Raw genomic sequence first — 23,924 nt, 5'->3', positions numbered from 1 at the left:
TGCATCAAAATCTAATTTATTCCTGTGATCAAAGCTGAATTTGCAGCATCATTACTCCAGTCGTCAGTGTCACGTGATCCTTCAGAACTCATTCTAATATGTTGATTTATTATCAGAGCTGGAAACTGTTGTGTTGCTTAATAGTGTTTCGAGGATTCTTTGATGAATAAAAAGTTAAAAAGAAAGTATTTATTTAAACCAGAAATCTTTTCTAACAATATATACTATAGTTCAAAAGTTTAAGGTCAGTCAATTTGTATTCTTTCTTTTTTTTTTTTTTTTTGAAAGAAATAAAAACTTTTATTGAGCAAGGATGTGTTAAAGTGATAGCAAAGATTTATATTGTTAGAAAATATTTATATTTTGAATAAATGAAATAAGAGACCCTGAAAAAAGTACAGCAGTTTCCAAAAAAAAATAACAAAAATAATAATAATATTTGGCAGCACAACTGTTGTCAACATTGATAATTCTAATAACAAATCAGCATATTAGAATGACTTCTTAAGGATCATGCGATGTGAGAAATGGCTGATGAAAATTCAGCTTTGCATCACAGAAATAAATTATATTTTAAAGGATATTAAAATAGAAACTATTGTTTTATATTGTAATTACATTTTGCAAGATTACTTTTTTTTTTCTCTATTTTTGATCAAATAAATGCAGCCTTGATGAGCACAGGAGATTTTCAAGACTTACTGATACCAAAATTTTGACCCTAAAGTATATTTATTTATTTTATTATTAATATCTATGACAGGACAGATAGGGGGAAGGATTGAGAAAGGTCCTCGGGTCCAATGCAGGTTATAACGGTTTCATATTTTATCATCTTCATCAGCAAAATTTGTCAAAGTAATTTTTATTTTTTTATGAAATCAGTACTACTGACACTGACAGGTCTTTTCTGACTTTTGCTTGTCAAAGGTCCGATTTTTGGCCAATTTTTGATTTATCTTTCTTTTTCATTATATACTAGTTGAAAAAAAAACACTTAACATACAGTAGTCTTGTGGTTTGCAAGACATTGAGTCTACTCGGGTCACTCCAAATCATTTTCAGTGTAAAAGAGAAAGCTTTTATTGCTTGTTCTGTCATTCCATGACTAGTTAAGACACAAGATTTTTTATCCCCATTACGCAAAGATTGTAAAGTCAAAGTGGCACAGTTTTTTGTCCACGCTATAAGCATATTAGAAAAAAACATGCAAACAAAACCAACAGATTTAGTTTTTTAATAATACTGGACTTGTGCATATAAAGATCGGGAAAGGTTCAAACAAGAGTGCAGACAAGAATGTGTAAAATAGCTTAAGTGCAACATAAAAATGGCACATGAATGTATAAAAGAGCTTAAGAAGACTGGATGTGCAAAGCTACTGATCACATGGATTAAGGTGCAGGTCACAGAGACCTTAAACACACAACAACAGAGTCTCAGGCAAAAAGATTTTCATTTATAAATCACAAACAAGATCAGAACAGGCTTTAGAGCCCCCATTTAGCATGCTAAATAAACGATATAAACAGAACATTTTGAAAAAACTCTTAATAAAAACAAGCTCTAGCAAAATGTTGTGTAGCTGCCAACATCTATGCAGCCTTTGGGACAAAATTCAACAGGATATGGAAGTATTTTGTATGTCCCGAAAAAGCTTTTGTTTTGCTATAAATGTACGTTTATTTGAAGAAACTGGTGTTGAGTCATAGATATAACAGATAAAAACAGAACGTCAAAATGCTGAAAAGAGGCGTCTGATTATTGTAGTGCTTCGTGATGAAGAGAGGGGAGCAAAGAGCTGCGGCCACAGGAGTCAGGTACGAGACTTCTTCTCTTTCCTGTCACACGACACTTCGGCTTTACGCTTTTGAGCCTGTGACAAGATGAAACAAACAGCATGTTTTCAGGACAGTTAGACAGACCGAGGATAGATAGATAGACAGACAGATCTTGCTGATATTATTGGCAGTTAGCATGTGATGGAACGGTATTGAGAAAGAGAGAAGTGGCAAAAAAAAAACACTCCTTGCTCCAGGCAAAATCTTACAACTCACCATGCACATGCTCTAATAGATGGACAAGATACATAAACAGACAGACAGGTTTGAAATCGTCAGTGGGATATACTACACTTTACTGCGGACAGTAAATCTGAGGGGAATTTTGATCATTTGCATGTTGTTCTTGTTCAGTTGTTCAAGCGTGATTCCGAACTAGAGAAAAGGCTCTGGGGACGTGAAGCGCGGGGCACAACAACAGATGGAGCGAAAAGAAAGAAGACAGGACGTATTACTGATTGTCCTTTGGGTGTTCTTCTCTTCTTCTCGGCGCGCTCTTTCTCCTCTATCTCCATGTTCTCTTTCTCAATGAGAGATATGAGTGTGTTACAGCGGCGCTGCAGCTCCTAGCGAACCAGACGAAACACACGCAAGGAAACTCTTTCATCATCTCAGCACAAGAGTTACACATCACATCTCATCCACTTTTACAATTCCTTTCAGACATCAGACGAGCATCTGCACCCACACGCTTTCACAAACACGCACGCCAATATGACCTAAAAAAAACATCCCTGGATCTAATATGATTAAAAACTGTTTTGTATTTGTGTGTGAGACACGCATACACACTTACTCGGCTGTCTAAATAAGAACATTCCACAGGATTTTCTCTTTATTTTATTGTTTTTACATAAACACTACAGACTCATCTTAACCCAAACAATGAAAGGATTCTTTTATGCATTTAAATAACTTTTTTTCCCACTCTCTGAAGCATTGACAAATTCAGTTCACTTTTGGGGACAATGCTGTCCCCAAAGTACAGCTAAGTAAACCTACACACACACACACACACAACCACTGAATTAAATCCATATTTGACTTCCCATTCACATCTAATGTGAGCTGATGGTAACATAACCCTAATATTACTAATAAATTAAGGCGTCTTTTAAACTTTTATTAATCTTTTTCATGTGGCGATGCCTCTTTGCAACTGACATTTAATGTTCCTTTTTTAAAAGTCTCCCCTATATATAGTCAAACCAAAAAGTATTCAGACATCAGATTAAATTTTTTATATATATTTTTTACTAGTGGGTACAGTAGTCAACATTTGAAGTGGATTAAAACCTTTCATCAAAGTTGTCCTAAAACCAAAATGTGTTCTTGTCTAAGTCAACTTTGATTAACTTTTGATTAAATGTGAGTGAGTTTAGCAAAATAAAGTAAACTGTGGCATATTATATCCAAAAAAAACACCAGTAAAACTGATACAAATTTTAGTTTTTTTCTTTGATTGCTCATCCGACCTTTTTACAGTCTAACAGAAGAATGGCATCATTATTAAACGCAGTTTAAATCTTGAGTTCTTGTCTAATGTTAGCATTTTCTGAACTATAGCGAATAAACTGTGATATACAGTAATGTGAGAAATGTTGAAGGTCTCTGAATAAATGACATATATGTCATTATAGATTTTCCAGTCGTTCATGACTATTGGATGAGGATTTTTATGACAGCAAATATACTTTCAGAGAACAATAATTATTCTTTATCCCCTGATATTTTCAAGTTGCCTATGTAAAGGACACTGGGACATTTACCTAAGATACAAAAGCTTAAAGGTACATCTTTGCACCATGTTTAACCTTAAATGTTACATACAAGCACCTTAAAGATACATATTAGCTTTTTTTAGGTTGTACATGTTAGTACCTTTTGAAAAGGTAGCGCCCAGTGACAGTTTGGTAGCTTTCTTTCTGAGAGTGTGAGAGTTCTCACCATAGCAGTCCTGGATTTGATGAACCAGTCAAATCTGAATTGTGGAGCGTTCCGTACACACTGTCGAAGTTCTTCATAGACATATTCTTTATCGAAGCCCATCTTATGCAACATGCAAATCAGAAACCGGTCTTCCTCCTGCAGGCACACGCATACAAAAGAGAAAAGTGTCTTTATATTAGGTTCTTCGTAAACACACTACACACAAACTCTCTCTCTCTCTTTCTCGTGTGCACCCACCTCTGTGTAGTTCTTTCCTTTGTTCGTGCCATATTGTATGCGGAGCTGGTGGAACGGAGCCTTGTACCGCGCTATCTACAAGTACACCAAACACACGTCATCAAACAAGTAATATTTACTAATTATTATTGCATAAAAAATTTAATTTTCTCTGAAAGCTTCGCGTGATAAGCCTGTGACTTTATTGCCTCGTACTGAGGTTGCAAATCATCAAAAGCAAGGAATACTAAAGCCACCAGACAATCATAATTCAGGAGCCATTAAAAAACTGGCTTGTCAACAACATAATTGGCATGTCAAATGTTTTGAAAGGTTGACCTTGGCATCCAAGGCTTTTTTGATGCTGATGCGTCTCTGGATGCGAGCTTCTCCTCGCTCTATCTGAGCCATGATCTTCTCAATATCCTGCAGCTCATTACAGCGTTCCCAAAACACAGCTATTATAACGACAAACAATGTGTAAGACCTGTGTAGTTATTACAGCAATGACATTTTTACTTGTGTATTTTATGCATGTTTAAAGTGTACAATAGAGATGAGTCACGATGGTCTACTACGTGCCCAAAAACAGATTAGTCGATTAGCAAAGTTGCTCCTTTAACATTTTTATTTTTTATTTTTTATTAAATGCTTTAATTAGTAGTTTGCACTAAAATCAACTTTTTTAAGTATTAAACTTCAAATAATTAAATTAATAATATAAGATGACAGCTATTTTATTCTAATAATATAAACGTTATTGTTAATTATTGCTATCATAATTTCTCATCTTACTATTCTTCTTGTTTTTACTTTTTTCTTTTTTTCTGGTCACAAGAACCTAAAACAAGTCCAATTAAACAGGGTTCAATAAGACCATTTAGTTCAAGAAACTTAGCGACTAGTTTGGCATTCCTAGTGTCTTATTTCGGTTGCACTTTATTTTACAGTTAAGTACGTGCACGTACATGTACTTACAGTTTACTTACCTAAGAAAGTACTGGTAATATAAGGTATCTAGTTATTGTAATAACATTAATAAATACATAGTATGTACATGAGAAACGAGTGTAAATTAAAGTGCTACTGTTATTTCTATGGATGTTCTGCTTGTGTTTGGTTGCACTGGTGTGCACTGTACCAGAGTATTCCATGACTTCCTCAGGTGTCTTTCCCTCCACCTCTCTGGCAATGTTGTCAATGTCATCACGACCATACTTCTCATTAGCTTTAATAAACTGATTGAAATCCCTCTTGTTCCAGTTTGTGAAACCCTGGGGGAAAAACCTTCTGCTGTAGCTCTGCTCTTTACAAGCGTGTATGAATGTGTAAGCGAGTGGCAGAGAGGATGATTATGTGTACTTGTGTGAGTAGTTTCTCTTTTTCCTCTGTCTCTTCGGGTGTGAGCGGTTCGGCCTCGTCTATCTTTGCTTGTTCCTCTTTTTGGACCTGTGCTGAATTCGAGATATCTGGATTACGTGGAACCTACACACGTACACAGTCACACACCGCTTTAGGTCAGATGCTTCGTCGGCACAAACTTGAGCGGACTCTACAGGAATATTAAATACAATTGTGACTTACAAAGTGCTCACCTTGTATCCGATGGTTTTCCTGTAGTAAAGAATCTCCATCTCCAGCAGCTCAAAGAGACGTGGTGGAAAGAACTGAAAGTCCTGGATGTTGGGCTGCTTTGGAGGCCGAGGAGCCTGGATCACACACACACACACACACACACTTTTTGATCTCTCTAATCTAAACTTGTTGTGCAGATATTTTAATGCAACCATCTGTGTGGTTCTTGATGTGTACTGTATAATGAAAGAAACATTGTTATCTTTATCTAGTGGACACTTCACTTTAATCAAAACATTCATTTGGTTTTCAGTTTAATTGAATGATATTAATTCAAATCGAGGTTTACTGGCTCCCTGCTGTAAATATTTCGCTGACAGGGTTATAACTTTATAAACTATCAACTTCCATTACATTTACTGGAAATCAGTTTTTTTTTAAGGACCAGGCAATATTAAAGCTAGTTTACTCTGCCCTCGCAAATAGCAACAATACAATTTTCCCAATGGTTGTTGGTTTTAGAAAATTAGTTTTCTCAACATAAAATCAAGTTCCAGTAATACTGATGATTGGTGAGACAGTCTGATGGGATGTTAGTATTATTGATATACTATTACAGTATGTATTAGTATTTTACATTTGCCTCTAATTTTAGTAATTTGAGTAATTTTGTTGTGCTTTTGTCTTATTAGATTTTTGTTTTTATATTTAGCTACAGCAATTTTAGTTGAAATATAACTGAAATGTATTCATGTATTTATTAAGGAAACATTTCTACTTTTTTAAGCTTTTCATATAATATTCAGATTTATTTCAATTAACAAAGATGATTTTTGATAGTTTTAGTTAACAACAAAAGCAATGACCAGTAGTGGTGTAACGGTACATGTATTCGTACCGGACCATTTTGGTACAGGGCTTTCGCTACGGTGTGTACCGAATGACCGAATGCAATATTTTGTGTGCGGAACATAGGTACATTTTCGTGTTTCCAAACGACCATATTAAGTGGCGGAAGTCTCTATGCCCTGGAGCTGATTCTGAGGCCGGATGTTTTCAAAAGGCATCATGCGAGTGTGAACATCACTACAACTAGGACAAAAACGATTGTAATTCAAACGCATTTAAACAGACCTTTGCTCTTAATTCCGATCGGTCCAACTCAATAACGAAATCTGAGCAGGTCTAAAAACTGAAACTGTTGATGCTGGAAAAGTGATATATATATATTTTTTAAATATAAGCAGGCCTACAAGCTGGGATTGGTAATGCTGCACTGTAATCATAGTTATTTATTTATATTTTTAATTATATTTTATTATATGATATTGGTTTGAGACTGAGAGTATTTTATTTAGTGAAGAACTTTGCAGCAGTATTTTATTTCTTATTCTTTTTTTATTTTATATATATTTTATTAAAAAGTATATAAAAAAAAGTGTAAACAAATTGTTAAAAAAAAGTTTCTAGTAATAAACAACCTGCAGTTTAATGTTTGCATTTCTTTCCCTTACTGATCTTTAAGACTTTAAAACCGAGGTACTTACCGAACCGTGATTTTTGCGTACCATTACACCCCTACTGACCAGTATATCAAAAAATACATTCACAAAATGTATCGTACACATCATGTTTATATATTTTATAATAAAAAAGATGGTAGGTTTATGCATATAAATTTAACAGAAACACCAGCAACTGTGATAAAACTGACATTATGTATAAATTTACATATTGGATTAAAACAACTATAAATATTAAGAAGCTGCATCAAAGGTGCAATGTTCCCCTACAACAGGAAGTTGTACATTTACTTCTTTAGTAGCCTCTTTTATCCTTATTGATGCTTTTATGAACAAACCGTCCCTCAGGAGCAATCTAGAGTTAAGTGTCTCTCTCAAGGGCACAGCAGTGACAGGACAGACAGAAGAAGAACGTCCAGTTCATGAGGTCATTTTCTGAGTCAGCGTTTGAACCTGAAACCTTTGTGTTTCAACCCTTTATCCATTACATCCCTCCAATAGATGATGACACAGCACCCTTCGGTTACTTCTACTGTTTACTTCAACTCAAAAGAGTGATCTGAGTGCAATATTTATTGTGTACTGGGCTTGTGTACACTGAACTTGCATTAGAGTATGCAGTCATGAGTAGCACTGACAAAAAAATCATTTCAGTGTCTAAACTGTGTACGTGTGTTACCTTCGGGGCTCTTGGTTCGCTGACTCGCAGTGCTTCTCTGAAGTAAGCATCTACAGCATAATTGGCCTTCCTTTCTCTCTTAGGAGGCTCGATCCATTCGATCAAACTTAGCTGCACAACACACAGAATTCTTTAAAACGCTCACACATACATACACTCTCACAGTCTGTGACATGAAAGTGCAGAGCTTAAAAATCTGCCAAATGCACACTGATAAGACTCCGACGCACCTCAGAGACGCATTACACGCAATTATGAATCGGACTCCCACCCAGTAAACCTCCAAACACACACTAACTTTTTGTTTCTCTCTGTAATCCTCTCCCTCAAATTTGTAAAGGCTGGTCTCGGTGCCGCCCGTGTCCATGGAGAAGTTCCTCAGCGAGCTCTCGCCGAGTTTCTTCAAGCGTTCGTTCATCTCTGCCGTCTGAGAGAAAGGACAGCCAGCGATTAGAATTCAACAGGGATATATAGAATCAACCAGAGTGGAAAATTCTCATGATGTGTAGAAAATCTGATGGGTTTTATTTATATTCATCAGTTTGAACATGAATGCGTTCCGAATTTGAATCTGAAGCTATTACTGAGTTTACCAGTGAATTTAAAGGGGTCATATGATGCTTTTTTAAAGATCATTATTTTGTGTATTTGGTTTAACAGAATATGTGATGAAGCTCATATGTGTTTTTGTATGTATGTGATGTAGATATGTGGGGGCGTGTTTAAATGAGCCGTTTTAGGGGGGTGTGTTGCAGAGTCTAAACTTTTAGAAAGAATATCTCTTTGGATTTTAGACTTTCAACTTTACAGATCTTCTTCATGCACCAAGAGCTTGTAGCACTCCGAAGAGAAAGGAAAAATTTGAATTGCATCATATGACCCCTTTAAGTTTCCAGTCTAGTCTTAATTTGTTTGTGTCCACTCGCCTTCTTGGCACCTCTTTCCAGAATGGTGTCGATGTCTTCATCTGTTAGTTCACAGTCTTTAGAGGCAAACACGTGTGTTGCTCCATGGCGAATCATTTGTAGCATATCATCCTTCCCCAGTTTATTCTGCTGATCAATCAACCGTCCTGTAAGAGCACAAATAACAGCACATCACTGTTGTACAACACATCATAAGACAGGCAAAAGCTACTTGACTTTTTAATTTCTCAAGTTTCAATATGGTTAGGTAAATATAAACACTAATGACCATTTTTTTTAAACTGCAATTGGTTGTTAATGCACCAAACTGTTAAATTCTAAATAAAAATAATAAAATACTTCATGTGAGACATCAACATTTATTAATGGGATATGGTGTATAGAAAACATAGACTACAATTCAAAAGTTAGATTTTTTTTTTTTAAGTCTTCTTTATTTTATTTATTTTTATTTTTTTGGCTCACAAAGTCTCTATTCAATCAAAAATCAAACTGAGTAAAACTGTAATATTGTGAAATATTATTACAATTTAAAATGTGTTTTCCACTTTAATATATTTTTAAATGTAGTTTATTCCTGTGATGGCAAAGCTTTTCAGAACTCATTTTATGCTAATTTGGTGCTCAATTATTATTATGAATCTTTACTGTCACTTCTGATCAATTTAATGCACAATTTCTAAATAAAAGTATTTTATAAAAAAATAACCGTACTGACCCCAAACTTTTGAACAGTAGTGTACACACACTGGCCACTAGTAAATACCACTAGGTTTCAACATCACACACCAAACTCATCTATCCAATACTAGTTCAAAATCTTCTCCAGTGTGATATCTATTAGCATCTACAATTTGCAAACTGTCTGTAGAGTTTTTGTACTTTAAGTAATGCAAATTACTTATAATTACACATTTGCAATACGAAGTTTGAGTTTTTTGTTTAATTGACTGTTAAATCCATTTGCCATCTCTGCCATTACAGCCATTCAGAGAGAGAGAATTACTGTAATTACTTCTAAAACATGGACACATTAGAGTTCACAGTTTAATATTTATATTTTTAAAGGTGCCATTAGACATGAGAACCATAGAGAGACTCAACTGCAAGGAATCATTTCTTTTTTAGTCCAAGTGTGTTCATACCCTGCTGAATCACTATAGAGTCCAGCCGTAGCTTCATCTCCGCTCTCTCCACAATCCTCTCCTCCACTGTGTTGTCTGTGATCAACCTGAACACTTTTACTGGTTTCCTCTGTCCGATACGATGAGCACGGTCCTAAAATACAGTACACGGCACAACAACAACCATTTAAAACAACAGTCATAAAGAACGCTGGCACCTCTCTGAGGCTCAAAATCATAAAGTTTACTGAGCTTGGTTTTGTAGTCTTGTGTGTGTGCGTTGTGATTCTCACCATGGCCTGCAGGTCCACCTGTGGGTTCCAGTCTGAGTCGTAGAGAATCACCACATCAGCTGTAGCCAAATTAATTCCCAGCCCACCTGCCCGTGTGCTCAGCATGAAGATAAATTTACTGCTGTTCGGGGCATTAAAAGCATCTATGGCGTGCTAATGCACAAGAAACAGAGATAGAAGGACAGCATTTAAGAGAGACAGAAATTATTTATTTGACATATACCATATTTTTCGTACTGTAAGTCGCACCTTAGTATAGTCGCATCAGTCCGAAAATACGTCATGATGAGGAAAAAAACATATATAAGTCGCACTGGACTATATGTTGCATTTATTTAGAACCAAAAACCAAGAGAAAACATTACTGTCTCCAGCCGCTAGAGGGCGCTCTATGATATCAAGTGTAGACTACAGGAGCACAGAGCAGCATAGAGCGCCCTCTCGCGGCTGTAGACAGTAATGTTTTCACTTGGTTAATTTCTCTCGGTTCATGTCAAATTAATTTTGATAAATAAGTCGCACCTGATTATAAGTCGCAGGACCAGCCAAACTATGAAAAAAAAGTGTGACTTATAGTCTGGAAAATACGGTACATGCCTTATTCGTTCATTCATTAAATTATTTTTTGCTACTGACAAAACTTATGTGTCTTTGAGTGAAATTTTAACTGTGTCTAATGAACCAGTCAATTAACTACTGATTCACTATTAATAATTGACTCAAAAGATTCATTTGTCATCATGAATCAGTGAACTACACCGGTTATGCTGTATGATTTTGATTCAGTAAAAAATGAATTGGCTCATAAGAGCCATTTGATGCTTAACACGTATGTGTCTGTATTAAACCATCCTATTTAATGTATGCATGTGTCAGTATGTGTACCTCTCTGGCCTCGTGAGGTGTATTGCCATCCAATCTGCAGTACTCGAACCCTCTCCACATGCAATAATCTTCCAGAATATCCAACATCCGTGTCATCTGGCTGAATATTAACACTCTGGATCCTGTTCACATATATGCAAAGGAAAAATGCATGCAAAAACATGAAAAAGTTAATCTGCATTCTAACTAAAAACATGCCTAAATATCTGCCCATTAGAAGCTAATAAACACACATACACTGCTCACCTTGCTCTTGCACCTTAGGAAGAAGCTTATCCAGCACAACCATCTTGCCGCTGTTGGTGGCTAAGTGTGTGTCTGTGGTGTATGGGGGACCAGGCTCCGCCCCGTCAAACAGATACGGATGGTTGCAGCATTTCCGCAGCTGCATCAGAATATTCAAAAGTCGCATCTTATCCATCTTACCGGCGGAGTTCAGGATGTCAATATCCTTCATTAGGATACGTGTGTACCTGGTTAAAACAAGGAAACAAACACTTTATTAGTGTGTGAAAATTTATTTTAACAATAAGTGTGAATTGCGAATTGTTGAATGTTCGTAGGCTACTACTAAAATTATTAAAACCTTATTTTTAAAGGTTAAACCTAAAATATTTCTTCATTGTTTTAATTGGAATATTAAATCTCCTTTATTTTCCCCAAAAAACACTTTGTTTTTATTTTCATTAAAAAGGAGTCCAAAAAATTAAAACTTTGAAAAAAAAATTTTTTTTTGCTGTTATAACTGAAATAAGCATCCTTGTAAGAAACATGTCTAGTTATGAGTCACTTATGACCCTACACTAGTCTAATTATACAGGGATGTCTAATACTGTAGTCATTCAGACAAGCCTCCGATGAGATGAGTTCAAAATTAATAAAAAACAGTGTTTGTTTACAGTATATTTTCATTTCACCAGTACACAGCACACCCAACACTATAAATAATCATCCAAAATGTTTATCAAACCATATGGCATGTTTTAAAACACCCCCGTGAAAATGAAGAGAGATGTAAGTGATGATTTGCAGAGAAAAACAAGAGGTTCCCAATCTAGTTCTGCAGAATAATTCATCCGATACTGATCTTTAAGCTGAATGACACTTTTTTGCCTTTTTTACTTGAGAACAGAATAAAAAAACACAGCACTTTTTAAAAACATACAACTCAGTCCATCTAAGTTCTAAATAATATGCAGTCTCATGCAGATAACAAAAGCACATCAGCATTTTCTGTACATCTAGAGGTGCTCCGATTGACCAGCTACCGATCACTATCGCCCAATAATCATGGGATGATTGATCAGCGGTCTCTATAAAGGCCGATCTCATAAACTCATCTCAAGCTGACAATACGCCTGTCGTCAGAGGTCTGGAGTAACGTGCAGTGGCACTGTCTCAGTCTCTGTCCGGCGCGGGTGAAATAATTATAATGCTGAAGGTGAGCTACAATTCATAATTCTTCATTAAATAACAAAGTAATGTTAAAACTTTCTGTGAGACATCATTTCACAACTGTATGCTCTCTCTCTCGCAAATGGCTTCAAATCCAATCGCGTCTGCACAAGAACTGTCACTTGCACAATCGAGGCAGTGTCGCATCGTCACTAAAGTTTATAAATTGCATTTCTTTTTAATTCTTGCCAGTGTTTAAACCATTCTCCTGGAGCCCGTATGCTCATGCACTCTCGAAGCGCACACACATAACGCCAGGTTTGCAGTGCATATGCAGTCACATACAGCTCTCAAAATCAGGCTTGTGCTGTGCGTAAGCTATTGTGCAACAATTGCTCAGTTGTAAAAACAAACTGCACTACATGATAAATATCTTACCACTCTCTCTGCATTTTAGTAAGCCCCAGGTAAATCTTCACCTCTTTCTTAGGAGGAAGACTCTTCTCCACCTCAGCTTTTATACGACGCAGCAGGAATGGACGCAGAACCTAAAAAACAACCACTCAATAGCCTCAACAGCCAATCATTATCATCACCCTCAACAACAAAAACTACTTCAATGCTGAACAATACTAAAATATCTTCCAAAGAGAAAGTAAGACTCACTGCATGAAGTCTTTCAACCAGCTTCTGGTCACCAAGACAGTTATTTGTGTCAAACCAGGAATCAAAATCCTGAAATTTTAGAGCACACACAGATATGTTTTCTTGGTGGTAATATTCGATTGACTTCTGTTGTCTTTATACAGAGCTTATATTATTGATTTATTTTTTTAACCTTTGAACCTAATCCTTACAAAAGAATTTATTTAATGCATAATTTTATTTTTTATGGGGACCTGTTAGCTTCAAAATCGTGCCTCTAAGACTATGATCTATGTAATATACACTATACAGTTTCAAATGTAATTTTTCTCTCTGTGGACAAATCAGCATGATCAAAAACTTCTATGAATGTATTTTTCTTTAAATAACAAGTCAAGAGAGTAGGGGTGCAACGGATCAAAAAATTCATGGTTAGAATCATATTCCAGATTTTGAATAGCACATTGGATAACTTTTTCAGATAAGAAAAAAAAACTATTTATTATTTAAAGAAGACTTCTTCAATACCGCAGCAAAAACGAGTAACATAACTAATAAAGGTCAGGCATTTTTAATGACAAGTGAACTGTGAGTAATAAAAGAAGAAAAATCAACTAATTACAAGCATAGCCTAGATAAATAAAGAAGTACAAAGTTACAAATAAAATAAGATCTACCATTAGTTTTCAGATACAGAAATGCAATAATTACATGTAATATAACACTGCATAGTTTTCACTGTTTAAATTAATCTTTGTTGAAAGTTGAAAGAAGGAAAGCAGCAGGTGTTATAGGCAGGGGTGCACATAATTTTTTCAGCCTGGTTCTCATAAGAGAATTTGAGTTTGGTCCTCACCCTGTATATACCGTGACCCATTAAATATAACTATAAAAAAATGAATTAATAACAGGTATAATATTATTGCACTTTATTTCGTTTTTTTTTTTTTTAATAATAGTAAATAAACTAAATAATAGTGTGTGATAATGTTTATAAAAATAAAAGGCATTCCTAGTATTAAATTTTTAACAGTAAATTAAAAAATAAAACGCAAATATTTACTACTAATTTCTTTGTTTGCCATTTTAAGAAGAATCACTTTATGTAATCCCCAATTTTAAGTCGCTTTGGATAAAAGAGTCTGAAAATAAATACATTAAAAGCATTTTCATCATCATATTCAAACTTAAAATCAGCAGGCTTTTATTTTGGCGTGTAGTCGGCAAGTAAGTATACGCGCTTCCGGATTTAGCGCTTCTGCTGATTAAAGAGCGTCAGCGGATGAATGTCACAGTTTTGCATTGTGCTTTGAAAACGGCGTGGCATAACCTAGATTTATGTTTTCAGGTTGAAAATAAAACTTAAATAGTACAGTCTGTGATCTAAAATGGTAATCGTGTATTAACAGCTTTCAAACATGTCGGTACGCAAATAGTTATATAACGCATTTTTTATTTTGGTCGCACATGCGGACCTGCGGACCACTTATGTGCACCTCTGTTTATAGGCTTCTGTTCCTTAAAGACCTGATGCAAGGATCCAATATAATGATACACATGCAATTTCTTTCAACACTATTTAAGTTCACTTAAGGCATAACTGATTACTTAAGAGAATACTTGCCAAGAAATGGATATATTTTAGTACAGATACATCTTGGTAGCTTAATTGGAAGAAACGACAGTCCCATCGGGCTAGCAATTATGCAATTCTTGCTTTCAGAATAAAAGTATTAATTTCTTTAAAAATCTTACTAGCCCCAAACTTTTGAAAGGTACCGTAGAATCAGGGAAATTCACATTCAACTAGATTCTGGAATTTGGAGTCATTTTTTCCCAGTCTCTTTGCTGATTTGATTATAAACTTGGTTTTATAATCTAAAGTGAAGTCTGCTTTAAACACACAGCACATTTGCACACAAACTTCCAACACAACTGTGACAGATACAGCAACATTACATGTGGGAGGAGATAAAACAGCCTGCGACATTTAAAAAAGTCTGACTCACACTGGCAGAGTTGAACACATCAGGCAGCAGAAAGTTCAAAAGCGACCAGAGCTCATGTAGATTATTCTGCAGTGGGGTACCAGTCAACAACAGACGATTGGTCGTCTTAAACTCACGCACAATCTCTGACAACTGAGAGCGGGAGATAAAAGAGAAAGAGACAGGAAAGATGGCTCTGAAGTTTCTTCCTCTGTATCAGATCATTAAATCATCTCAGAAGTGTTATGAGACATATAGCTCTGCTTTTTTTAGTTACTCTTGCATCAATTGGTTCTCATCAGATGTTTGTATGGGTTTAGATACCTTTGATTTCTCGTTTTTGATACGATGGGCCTCATCGATAACCAGATAGCGCCAGTTAAACTTCTTAAAGACAGATTTCTCCCGAATCACCATCTCGTACGATGTCACGCACACGTCCCATTCACCGGGCATCATCACGTCACGTATGAACGCTGCCTAAAAACATGCATTAATTAGGACTGATTAATTATAATACAAGCAATTTGGTGGACCTGCTGGTAGAGTGGGCACAGAAAGGGCACAGAAAACAAACAGAAAGACTTGAGCAGCCTTACTCTTTCATCTTTATCCCCAATGAGACAGACGGCCTTCAGGGTGGGCACCCAGCGCTTGAATTCATTCATCCAGTTATGAAGGGTAGATTTGGGCACTAGGACCATGTGGGGGCCGGGAATGTTCCTGTAGTGCTTCAAGTAGCCTAGCAACGCGATTGTCTGCAGGGTCTTACCCAGACCCTGTGAACCAATCAGAATACAGAAATCCAGTGAGTCACAGTCTATGACATCAACAAAAGACAGACCCAGAAAAATCACAGTCTTCCTGAAAAGATGCTGGAGCCACGTTTTAATTGTAATGAATCTGTGTGGTTCTGCAATGACGCATATTCAGACTATTTCTGAAAATGTAGGCGTTCCATTAAGGACTATCATATAGTTGCTTTTACCTGCCAATAGGACCATGCTGGGTTTAAATGTGTTGAGCGTCATTTTAAAACATTAGAGAAACGGATTGGGGATTTTACCATCTCATCAGCCAGGATGCCATTGATGCCGTTTTCATACAGAGAAATCATCCAGTTCAGGCCTCGGATTTGATAATCTCTCAAAGCTCCATTCTTTACATCTGGCGATGAATCAAAAAAGAATAATCAGCAACCATTGAATCGGATCACAGGTGAATGAGCTATAATAAACCATCTCATGAAATCGAGTACTGGAAGAGGTGCTTAATGTTACACATCACATTACAGGTGTCTGTTGCTCTTGACAACTTGATAACACAGTTCGTGTGAATTTGTTGTCACCTTGTGTTATTAAAGGTGCAGTGTGCAGTGCAATTACAAATAATTGCAGTTTCCAAGAGGAGCTCAAAGAGGCTATAAAGTAAGAAAAATGGCCTTAAATTCCAAAGAAAATTTGAATTTTATATAATAAAAAATAATTGCAATGCATGGGCTCTGTGGTATTCTTTGTGCTCAGAAACAATCTTTATTTTTGCAATTCATTTGGGACTGTGTTTAATAATGTGGGCCTTCACATTCCCCTTGTAAAGCAGTGCGTACTAACCTTTTTGACCCCAAGGCCCATCAACAAGAATTAAGGACTTTTAGATCTATAATATTACAACAATTTTATTCACAATTTCTACCCCGGTAAAATATTTTTGAGCTTAACTAGAAAAAACTTTACTTAGTTATAAAAAATTATTATAGAGATATATTTTATTTTTATAATATTTTCTTAATTTTAATGTATTAATTTAAATGATATTAATGTCTACCTCATATAATCAGGTTATCAAAGAAAGTGTAAATCCTAGTTTAAAAAAAAAAGATTTGTTGATTATGTGAATTAAAATATGTTTTTAGTTTTTTAGTTGTTGTGGCTTATTTTAATGCTTGTTTTGTTCAATTTTAAGTCATCTTAAGTCAACTTTGAGGCCCCTTGGATATTTCCTGATGCCCTCTGGTTGAGGAACACTTCTCTGTTAAGAAATTTACTTATTCTCAAGTAGTTTCAAATCATGCATTTTGTTATTTTTCCTGTATAATACAATTTTTTAATCATACAAAGACCACATACTATACAGTGACTATAAAATTGTAAAGATCCAAAAAGAAAGTACCATAAAAGTAACCCATATGACTAGATTCAGAGCCTTCAACTCATATGATAGCTCATGTTGGAAAGGCCAAAATTATGTCATTATTCTTGTTTTTTTGGATGTCTGTAACATCAAACACCATTTATTCTTGCTTGTCTCATTACTTAATGTCATGTTAAATAACTTGCACCATATTAAAAGTTCTGTATAAATCCTCTTTTTGTCTTCCATGGAAGAAATGGCAGCATATGGGTTTGGAATGACATTGGGATTGAGTAAATAATCACAGATTTTTTTACCAATATATAAAAGTATCAATATCAATTGCTATTTATATTTAAAACCATGTGAGACTCACTATTAAACAGAAACAGACTGACTGATCATAGAAACATTGATTCATACATGATGGTGACTCCTCAAAGCGAACAAGAACATTAGCTGCCTTCCTGCTCTCAGATAAGAGTTCCTCATCCTCCTCCTGCTCTGTTCGACGATGACGGTTACTGAAACACACAAACACGGCCCACAAATAAATCAAACCATACCACCACGATGACACGTATCTGACCAACAGCTTTGGGAATAATCGCTAAACTCATGCATCTGAATGTGTGAGCATGCATGTCAGTGTATGTGTGTCTGACTCACTCTCCGACAGACAGCAGGTTCTGTTTCTCATCCTGTTTGATTCGGGGTCTCCCCACCTTGACCTTCAGAGGTGAGGTGGGGGATTTCTGACTGGCAGGCTGAATGAAATGAGCGAACAGCTCTGTCTGCTTCAGCAGGAACTCAAACCTGTTGGCACGGTCTGTTTTCTATAGCCAAGGGACAGACCAAGATTTCAGAGTAAATTATGATCTGCAAATAATTACTTCAAATTAGGGCTGGACAATAATTCAATATCAATAATTCAATATCAATATGTATCGCGATATCATTTTTTCCAATGACGCTGATATGATTTTTAAACTCAATTCCAATATTTCGATATAACTTACCAGCATTTCCCATTCATTGATTTATTTGTTGAATTCAGGATTTTTTGATGAATATAAATATTTAAAGATAAGCATTTATTTGAAAAAAAAAAGCTTTTGTAACATTATACACTATTCCATTCAAGACTCATTACTTCGAGTGAGTATGATTTCTGTCTTCTTCTTTTTTTTAAAAAAAAATTATAGACATTTTTATTTAGCAAGGATGTTCAAAATTGGATTGACCAAAAGTGATGATAAAGTCATTTATTATGTTAAAATTTCTATTTCAGCTAAATGCTGTTCTTCTGAACTTTCTATCCATCAAAGAAACCTGAAAAAATTATTCTCAGCCGTTTTCAACATAATAAATTATTTTTGAGCAGCAAATCAGAATATAAGAATGATTTCTGAAGGATCGTGTGACTGAAGTAATGATGCTTAAAACATAGCTTTGAAATCGGAATAATTTACATTTTAAAATATTTCCAAATATGAAACTATTTATTTATTTATAAATTATTTTAAATGGTAAGAATATTTCAAAATGTTACTGTTCTTGCTGTATTTCGGATCAAATAAATGCAGGCTTGAAGATAGTTAATTATCTTAGCAGAAGAGTTCTTTAAAAACATAAAAAATACATTGTTTAAAAACTTTTGACTGGTAGTGTATATTAGCCTATACTGTTGTTTGAAGTTAAAGATATGAATATTAATTAGGTGAGTCTGAGACGATTATTTGACAGTGATTTCACATTTCTTGTTTGTATGAAGGCTAAATAGAAAAAAAATGCTTAATATTAATTTATTTTTGCTGGGGTTTATTTCTAAAATATAATATGGTTATAAATGAGATATCATAGACATGGAAAATGTATTTTTCATAAGTTTGTATGCACAGAGATCTGTTGTGGGCATTCTTGGCAGTTTTTACAAGGCTTTTTAACAGTGTTCATATCGATATCAAAATTATATTGTACTGACTGAAATTAAGAAATATGTTGTGATATAAATTTTCACCATATCGTCCAGCCCTAGTTCAAACTCAATAAAAAATCGTTTTACTTTACAACAAAACACTTTTGTATGAGACCGAAGTATGACACATTTTAAAATTAACTGGTTTATTTCACATTATTTGTATTTCATCATTTAAAAAGAATTCAAAATTCTGCCAAATATGACCTAAACTGTGCCTGAAACTAATAAATGCTTAGAAATTCACAGCCCATGACTAATAGTAAAACAGTGTTAATTTATTTTAATATATGAATGCAGTTAAATCATCAAACATTTGTATGACTTGACAGTGACTTGCTTGACCCAAGCTAAGGCTTGACTTGACATAAAGCATTGACTTGGAATTGCTTGAGACTTGAAGGTTAAGACTTGAGACTTACATGTGTGACTTACTCCCACATCTGCTGCAAACCTCATTCTCACCTGTGGTTAGCACTGGCTAACACCTCAGTGTATTTAAAAACCAGCTGCCACTACATTATACATTGACAATATGGATTAAAAGTGTACTTAACTCACTCTTTTTTCCTCATACTCAGGGTCAGCCAAGCTCTCCTTCACAGCTGCTTTAGGAGGAGGGTCCAGGAGAAATGGTGCATCTTCCTAGAAACACAAATCAAAGACACACATTAGTACATCACCAAACCCATTTGTGGCAAGACAAAAGATTAAGTTATGCATGAAAAAAGTTATGCATGAAGACTGAACCACAGGTTAATATTTAAATATTTTCTAATTAAATAGTCTATAAATAGTTAAATATGGATCACTTTATATGGTACTGCAAGATTTATCCTGCTATTGTGATCAGAGAAATTATAATGCATCATTAATTATCAAGATTATTAGATAAATATAATTTACTGCATGTACAGAAACATAATTAACAGAAATATATAACCATTAAACCTAAGGGCTGCACATTTAATCAAATTTCTAATTGTGATTGCAATTAAGAATGCCACAGCCATGTTCAAAGTCAAAATTACATTATTATGCATGCTTAAAAGTTGTATTTTTCTTCTTTCTATAGACTAGCTTAAGAGTTATGTCCATTGTTTTAATTTTAGTATAACATTATAATACCAAAACAATACGTTTTTCAGCATGAGTGTTTTCAGCTGGTTTATATCAATATGGCATGCAGTTGCTTCAAACAATAATATATAGCTTTTTTAAAATAAGCTCATAGGGAATAATCGGCGAATATCTCTTTTGTCATAATCATGCAGCCCTAATCAAACCTTAAATATTTATTGGTTCAATTTAAATGTATTTGTTCATCATCCTCACTGAAAATTCTCTCACAGGCCACCGCTGAAGAAATTTCATTTATTAATGTTACTATATCCAAAGAAATAAATGATTTTTTTTCCTTTATTATTATTTTAATTTGAGAGATTCTTCTTTAACAGCTCTATGTAAACAGGTGCTTTTTGTTTCATAATTGTAATGGTTATAAATTAAAACCTTTCACATAAAAATACATTTACTACATTTCTTTTTTTTTTATATACCTTACCGTAATTTTATTCTAGTAATAATAACAACAAGTTATGGTTATGTAAGTTACTAGTTAAGATATTTTTGTAGAAGCTATGGTTACCATTATAACATTCTGGGATGTTTTAAAAAATCTTTCATCATTATCACTACAGTAAACAGCAAAGCAATATTTAATAGATTATTTAAACGCAGAAACATGAACAACCATGTAAAGTGTTTTGACAACTAAAAGCTGGAGCCCAGATGAACTGCTGACAGTGGAATAGAATCAGTACTCTCACTGACCCAGGTTTACATAAGCTCAAATAAAGCCAGAATGACATCAGTCATTTCAACTGACAGTAACAGTCAGTGGCGGTTCTACATTGAAATACACCCTGGGCGAGACCCCTTTCGAGCGCCCCCCAACCCCCCCCCCCCCCCCCCCCCCCCACACACACACACACAAACACAAAAAACTAGCAAACAAAGTTCTGCACAAACAGCAATATTTTATTATAACAACTGTTTTCATATGATGTGAGATCATTGCATGCATGTTTCCAATTTGCCATTCCTGCACTTGTTAAATTGATGTTCCTCTTGGAGAACAATTTGCAGCAGAAGCAAAAGAGGCTGTTGTTCTTAATTGAAGAAATCAGCCAACTTCTTGCCATCTTTTCACCACTTACTAATGTCTTATTAAAATATTAGTGGTGGCAACTTCTCCCATTACTCTCATTCCTACGGAAAACAAAGCCAGGTGGCACTTTACTTGGTCCTCTGTGAACCAGCTCAGTCCGAATCCTGTCAGTCAGATGTGAGGGCCAGTGGGGCTCAGTGGGGGTTCAGCTCCAGGCATTTCTATCAGACAGCATATTGGCATATTACTCAAAACACATAGCAGTGAAAAAACACAGTCCTACTCGTAAATTATCAGAAATATTAAAATTACATTAAATTGCAGTTGTCTTGTAGCCCACACACACACACATACACACACACACACACACGATATGCACACCTGAAAGCTCATGCTGGGTAGAAGTAGAGGCAAAGAGGTCTTCATCCTCAATATCAGATATTTGTGGAGACATATGTGTAGCGGAGGAGGTGGTTGGCTCATCCTGACCAGTGGCAGAGGATGCTCCAAAATATTTTAGAAGTGCCCCTGAAATTGCAATTTAACTTAATTTGAAATCAAAAGACCATAGGATAATGTTTTATAAAGCTAAAACAGCCTAGGGTCAAATTAACTCAAAACATAATAGAAGGGTTACATAAACATGCTCTTACACACTAAATGTCTGTCATTACACGCTATATCCTCCTAGACCCGGAAAATAAAAACATTTATTTATTTCATTTTTCCCCCCATGTCATCACATTGTTTAGAGCATAGAAACAAATAGTAAAAAAAATACATTGAAATATATTTTATTCACGTAATGCTATGGTCACTGGGTCTCAGTTGTTTAAAAAAATTAAATTACTTTAAATTATATGTATAGGCAAAAACAAAAACTTTTTGGGTTTCAGGATATTTTTCAACCAAAATTTGTATATCAATCTAACTTTCATGGAGGTGCCATTAGGTTACTGCCTCAAATTATACGCATGACACACTTTTAGTTATGACTTGTAAAACTATACTTAGGAAACAATACTTAGCATACTGTGTAGCAAATAAAATGCCCTTGGTTATTTACAGGGCCTAATGTTAAACCAACTGATGGAAATGATAACTGAACTTTTAACAGTTTTATTGCAAAGCACAATATTATAAATTAGATCTCATGATTGAGTTGAAACCAAATTATTGTTGTATAAGCATAGCAAGCATCATAGCAAAAAGGTTAACAAAGAGTTATACCCACCACCAATTAACATTAGCCCTTCATTCATGAAATGGATACTGTAATCATACAGAGACAATAGTTGCATACCTTTATCTGTTGCTCGTTTCTCCTCTTCTTCTTTTCTTTTTTTTCGAAATTGGGCACCTGGCTTTGACCTTTTCTTCTCCATCTCTGTTTATTTGGCACTCGACAATCAACAGATTTCCCACCCCCCACCTGTCACTCAGGACCAGAAGTCAAGACTAAACCAATTCACCTTGATGACCGCATAATCGTTTTGTATTACCTTGTTTCATTTGCAGGAACTATAGGCCTGTATTATAACATTATGAATGAAATGTGCGTTATTTGGAAGAAAGTCGAGGTGTGTGACTGACTTTAGCCTATTATTAATTATATTACTAGTGTGGATCCCCCGTCCCCGTCCACCCCCGCCCTGTCCGTTCCATTTAAGAGAGACCCAGAGGTGAAATGTCGCACGCGCCTCTCGCCCCACTCCCTTACACTTCTCTCACAACACAAAGCTTCAGTGGATATTTTCAGCAAGCAGGGGCGCCGGCAGCTGCAGGGAGCGCCAATTTGCCAATTCCACACACAGTGAAATGATATAAATGGCGAAAAACCGCTTCGCGACACAGAGGATTTTTTGTTTATCTGCTCGTGCTGCCGCCCCCAATGTGTCACGAAAAAATGACGCCCCGGGCGGCTGCCCGGTTCGCCCGTGCCTAAAACCGCTACTGGTAACAGTGAGTATGTGAGTGTTTATTTATGCATGCCTGCATATAGTTGTTGACGTCGAACAGGCAGATATGCATGCGTTCCGTCTGCGGCTTCACAAAGCGCGCGCAACTCTGCATGCAAATTTGTCAAAGCCACAAAACATGCTCTGAAACACTGAGTAATAAACATCTAAAGCTCGGCAGATGTGAACTGAACTCCGCCTTCCCGCCATGTTCCGTTCCCCCCCAAACACAGATGAACTGGAAACTTCTGCATCCTGCTTTTCATGTCCGTCTGCACTTCTCGTTCTCTTTACCTCTTCCTTCTCCGCGTGCGCCTCCTGAGAAGTAGACGGTAGCTCTTCGTCCGACATGTTGGTTAATGCACGAAGCTTTTCATGAGTTACTAGTGACCAAACAGTAAGTTATAAAGCATAATTTTGGTGTATGCGTCATGACAGATCCCTACAGTCACGCCGAGGGCACACGCCCCTTTCAGAGCTTCAAACCAAATATCGCGAGAACAGTGTGATCTATAGCAGCTTTCAGAGATGTTCTCTAGATCTCGCGATAAACTGTCAAACAGCAACCACTGAGACACAAAGCGGAAAGATCAAATGTGTCATATTGTGGTTTTATAACAATGTCTCATCTTAAACTAAATGCCCTGC

The 23,924-nt window shown here is 35.6% G+C and overlaps 1 protein-coding gene across 3 annotated transcripts; it reads right to left on the bottom strand.

Annotated features, from left to right (window-relative positions):
* Positions 1-1,222: 1,222 nt before the first annotated feature.
* On the bottom strand, positions 1,223-23,767 carry LOC127957597 (SWI/SNF-related matrix-associated actin-dependent regulator of chromatin subfamily A member 5). Of its 3 annotated transcripts, XM_052556213.1 has the most exons (25): positions 23,571-23,767; positions 19,710-19,793; positions 17,840-18,006; positions 17,594-17,694; positions 16,107-16,207; positions 15,640-15,819; positions 15,365-15,520; positions 15,062-15,193; positions 13,074-13,142; positions 12,846-12,955; positions 11,259-11,485; positions 11,013-11,134; positions 10,128-10,280; positions 9,856-9,988; positions 8,711-8,856; positions 8,083-8,211; positions 7,785-7,895; positions 5,603-5,716; positions 5,370-5,492; positions 5,149-5,281; positions 4,347-4,465; positions 4,029-4,103; positions 3,789-3,926; positions 2,297-2,407; positions 1,223-1,876 (listed from the first exon to the last, which is right to left on the bottom strand). In XM_052556213.1, the coding sequence occupies exons 1-25, from the start codon at positions 23,625-23,627 to the stop codon at positions 1,817-1,819; spliced, it is 3,051 nt and encodes a 1,016-aa protein (XP_052412173.1). In that variant the 5' UTR covers positions 23,628-23,767; the 3' UTR covers positions 1,223-1,816. The 3 variants fall into 3 exon arrangements, with proteins under 3 accessions (XP_052412173.1, XP_052412174.1, XP_052412175.1); XM_052556214.1 differs by lacking the exon at positions 2,297-2,407; XM_052556215.1 differs by lacking the exons at positions 17,840-18,006; positions 19,710-19,793; positions 23,571-23,767 and having other exon boundaries at positions 17,547-17,673.
* Between the last annotated feature and the right edge of the window lie 157 nt (positions 23,768-23,924).

This window comes from Carassius gibelio, chromosome B5 (genome assembly GCF_023724105.1).
Source record: "Carassius gibelio isolate Cgi1373 ecotype wild population from Czech Republic chromosome B5, carGib1.2-hapl.c, whole genome shotgun sequence".
In the NCBI taxonomy this organism is placed as follows: Eukaryota; Metazoa; Chordata; class Actinopteri; order Cypriniformes; family Cyprinidae; genus Carassius; species Carassius gibelio.
This window is presented reverse-complemented; position numbering and strand designations above follow the sequence as displayed.

Bases quoted from the DNA above. Each gene is read 5' to 3' on its own strand.
- LOC127957597 (XM_052556213.1), bottom strand. From the start codon at position 23,627: ATGTCGGACGAAGAGCTACCGTCTACTTCTCAGGAGGCGCACGCGGAG. The intron at 7,896-8,082 runs GTTAGTGTGTGT...TGTGTTGTGCAG, and splicing joins ATTACAGAGAGAAACAAAAA to CTAAGTTTGATCGAATGGAT. The intron at 5,493-5,602 runs GTGAGCACTTTG...GTACGTGTGTAG, and splicing joins GGAAAACCATCGGATACAAG to GTTCCACGTAATCCAGATAT.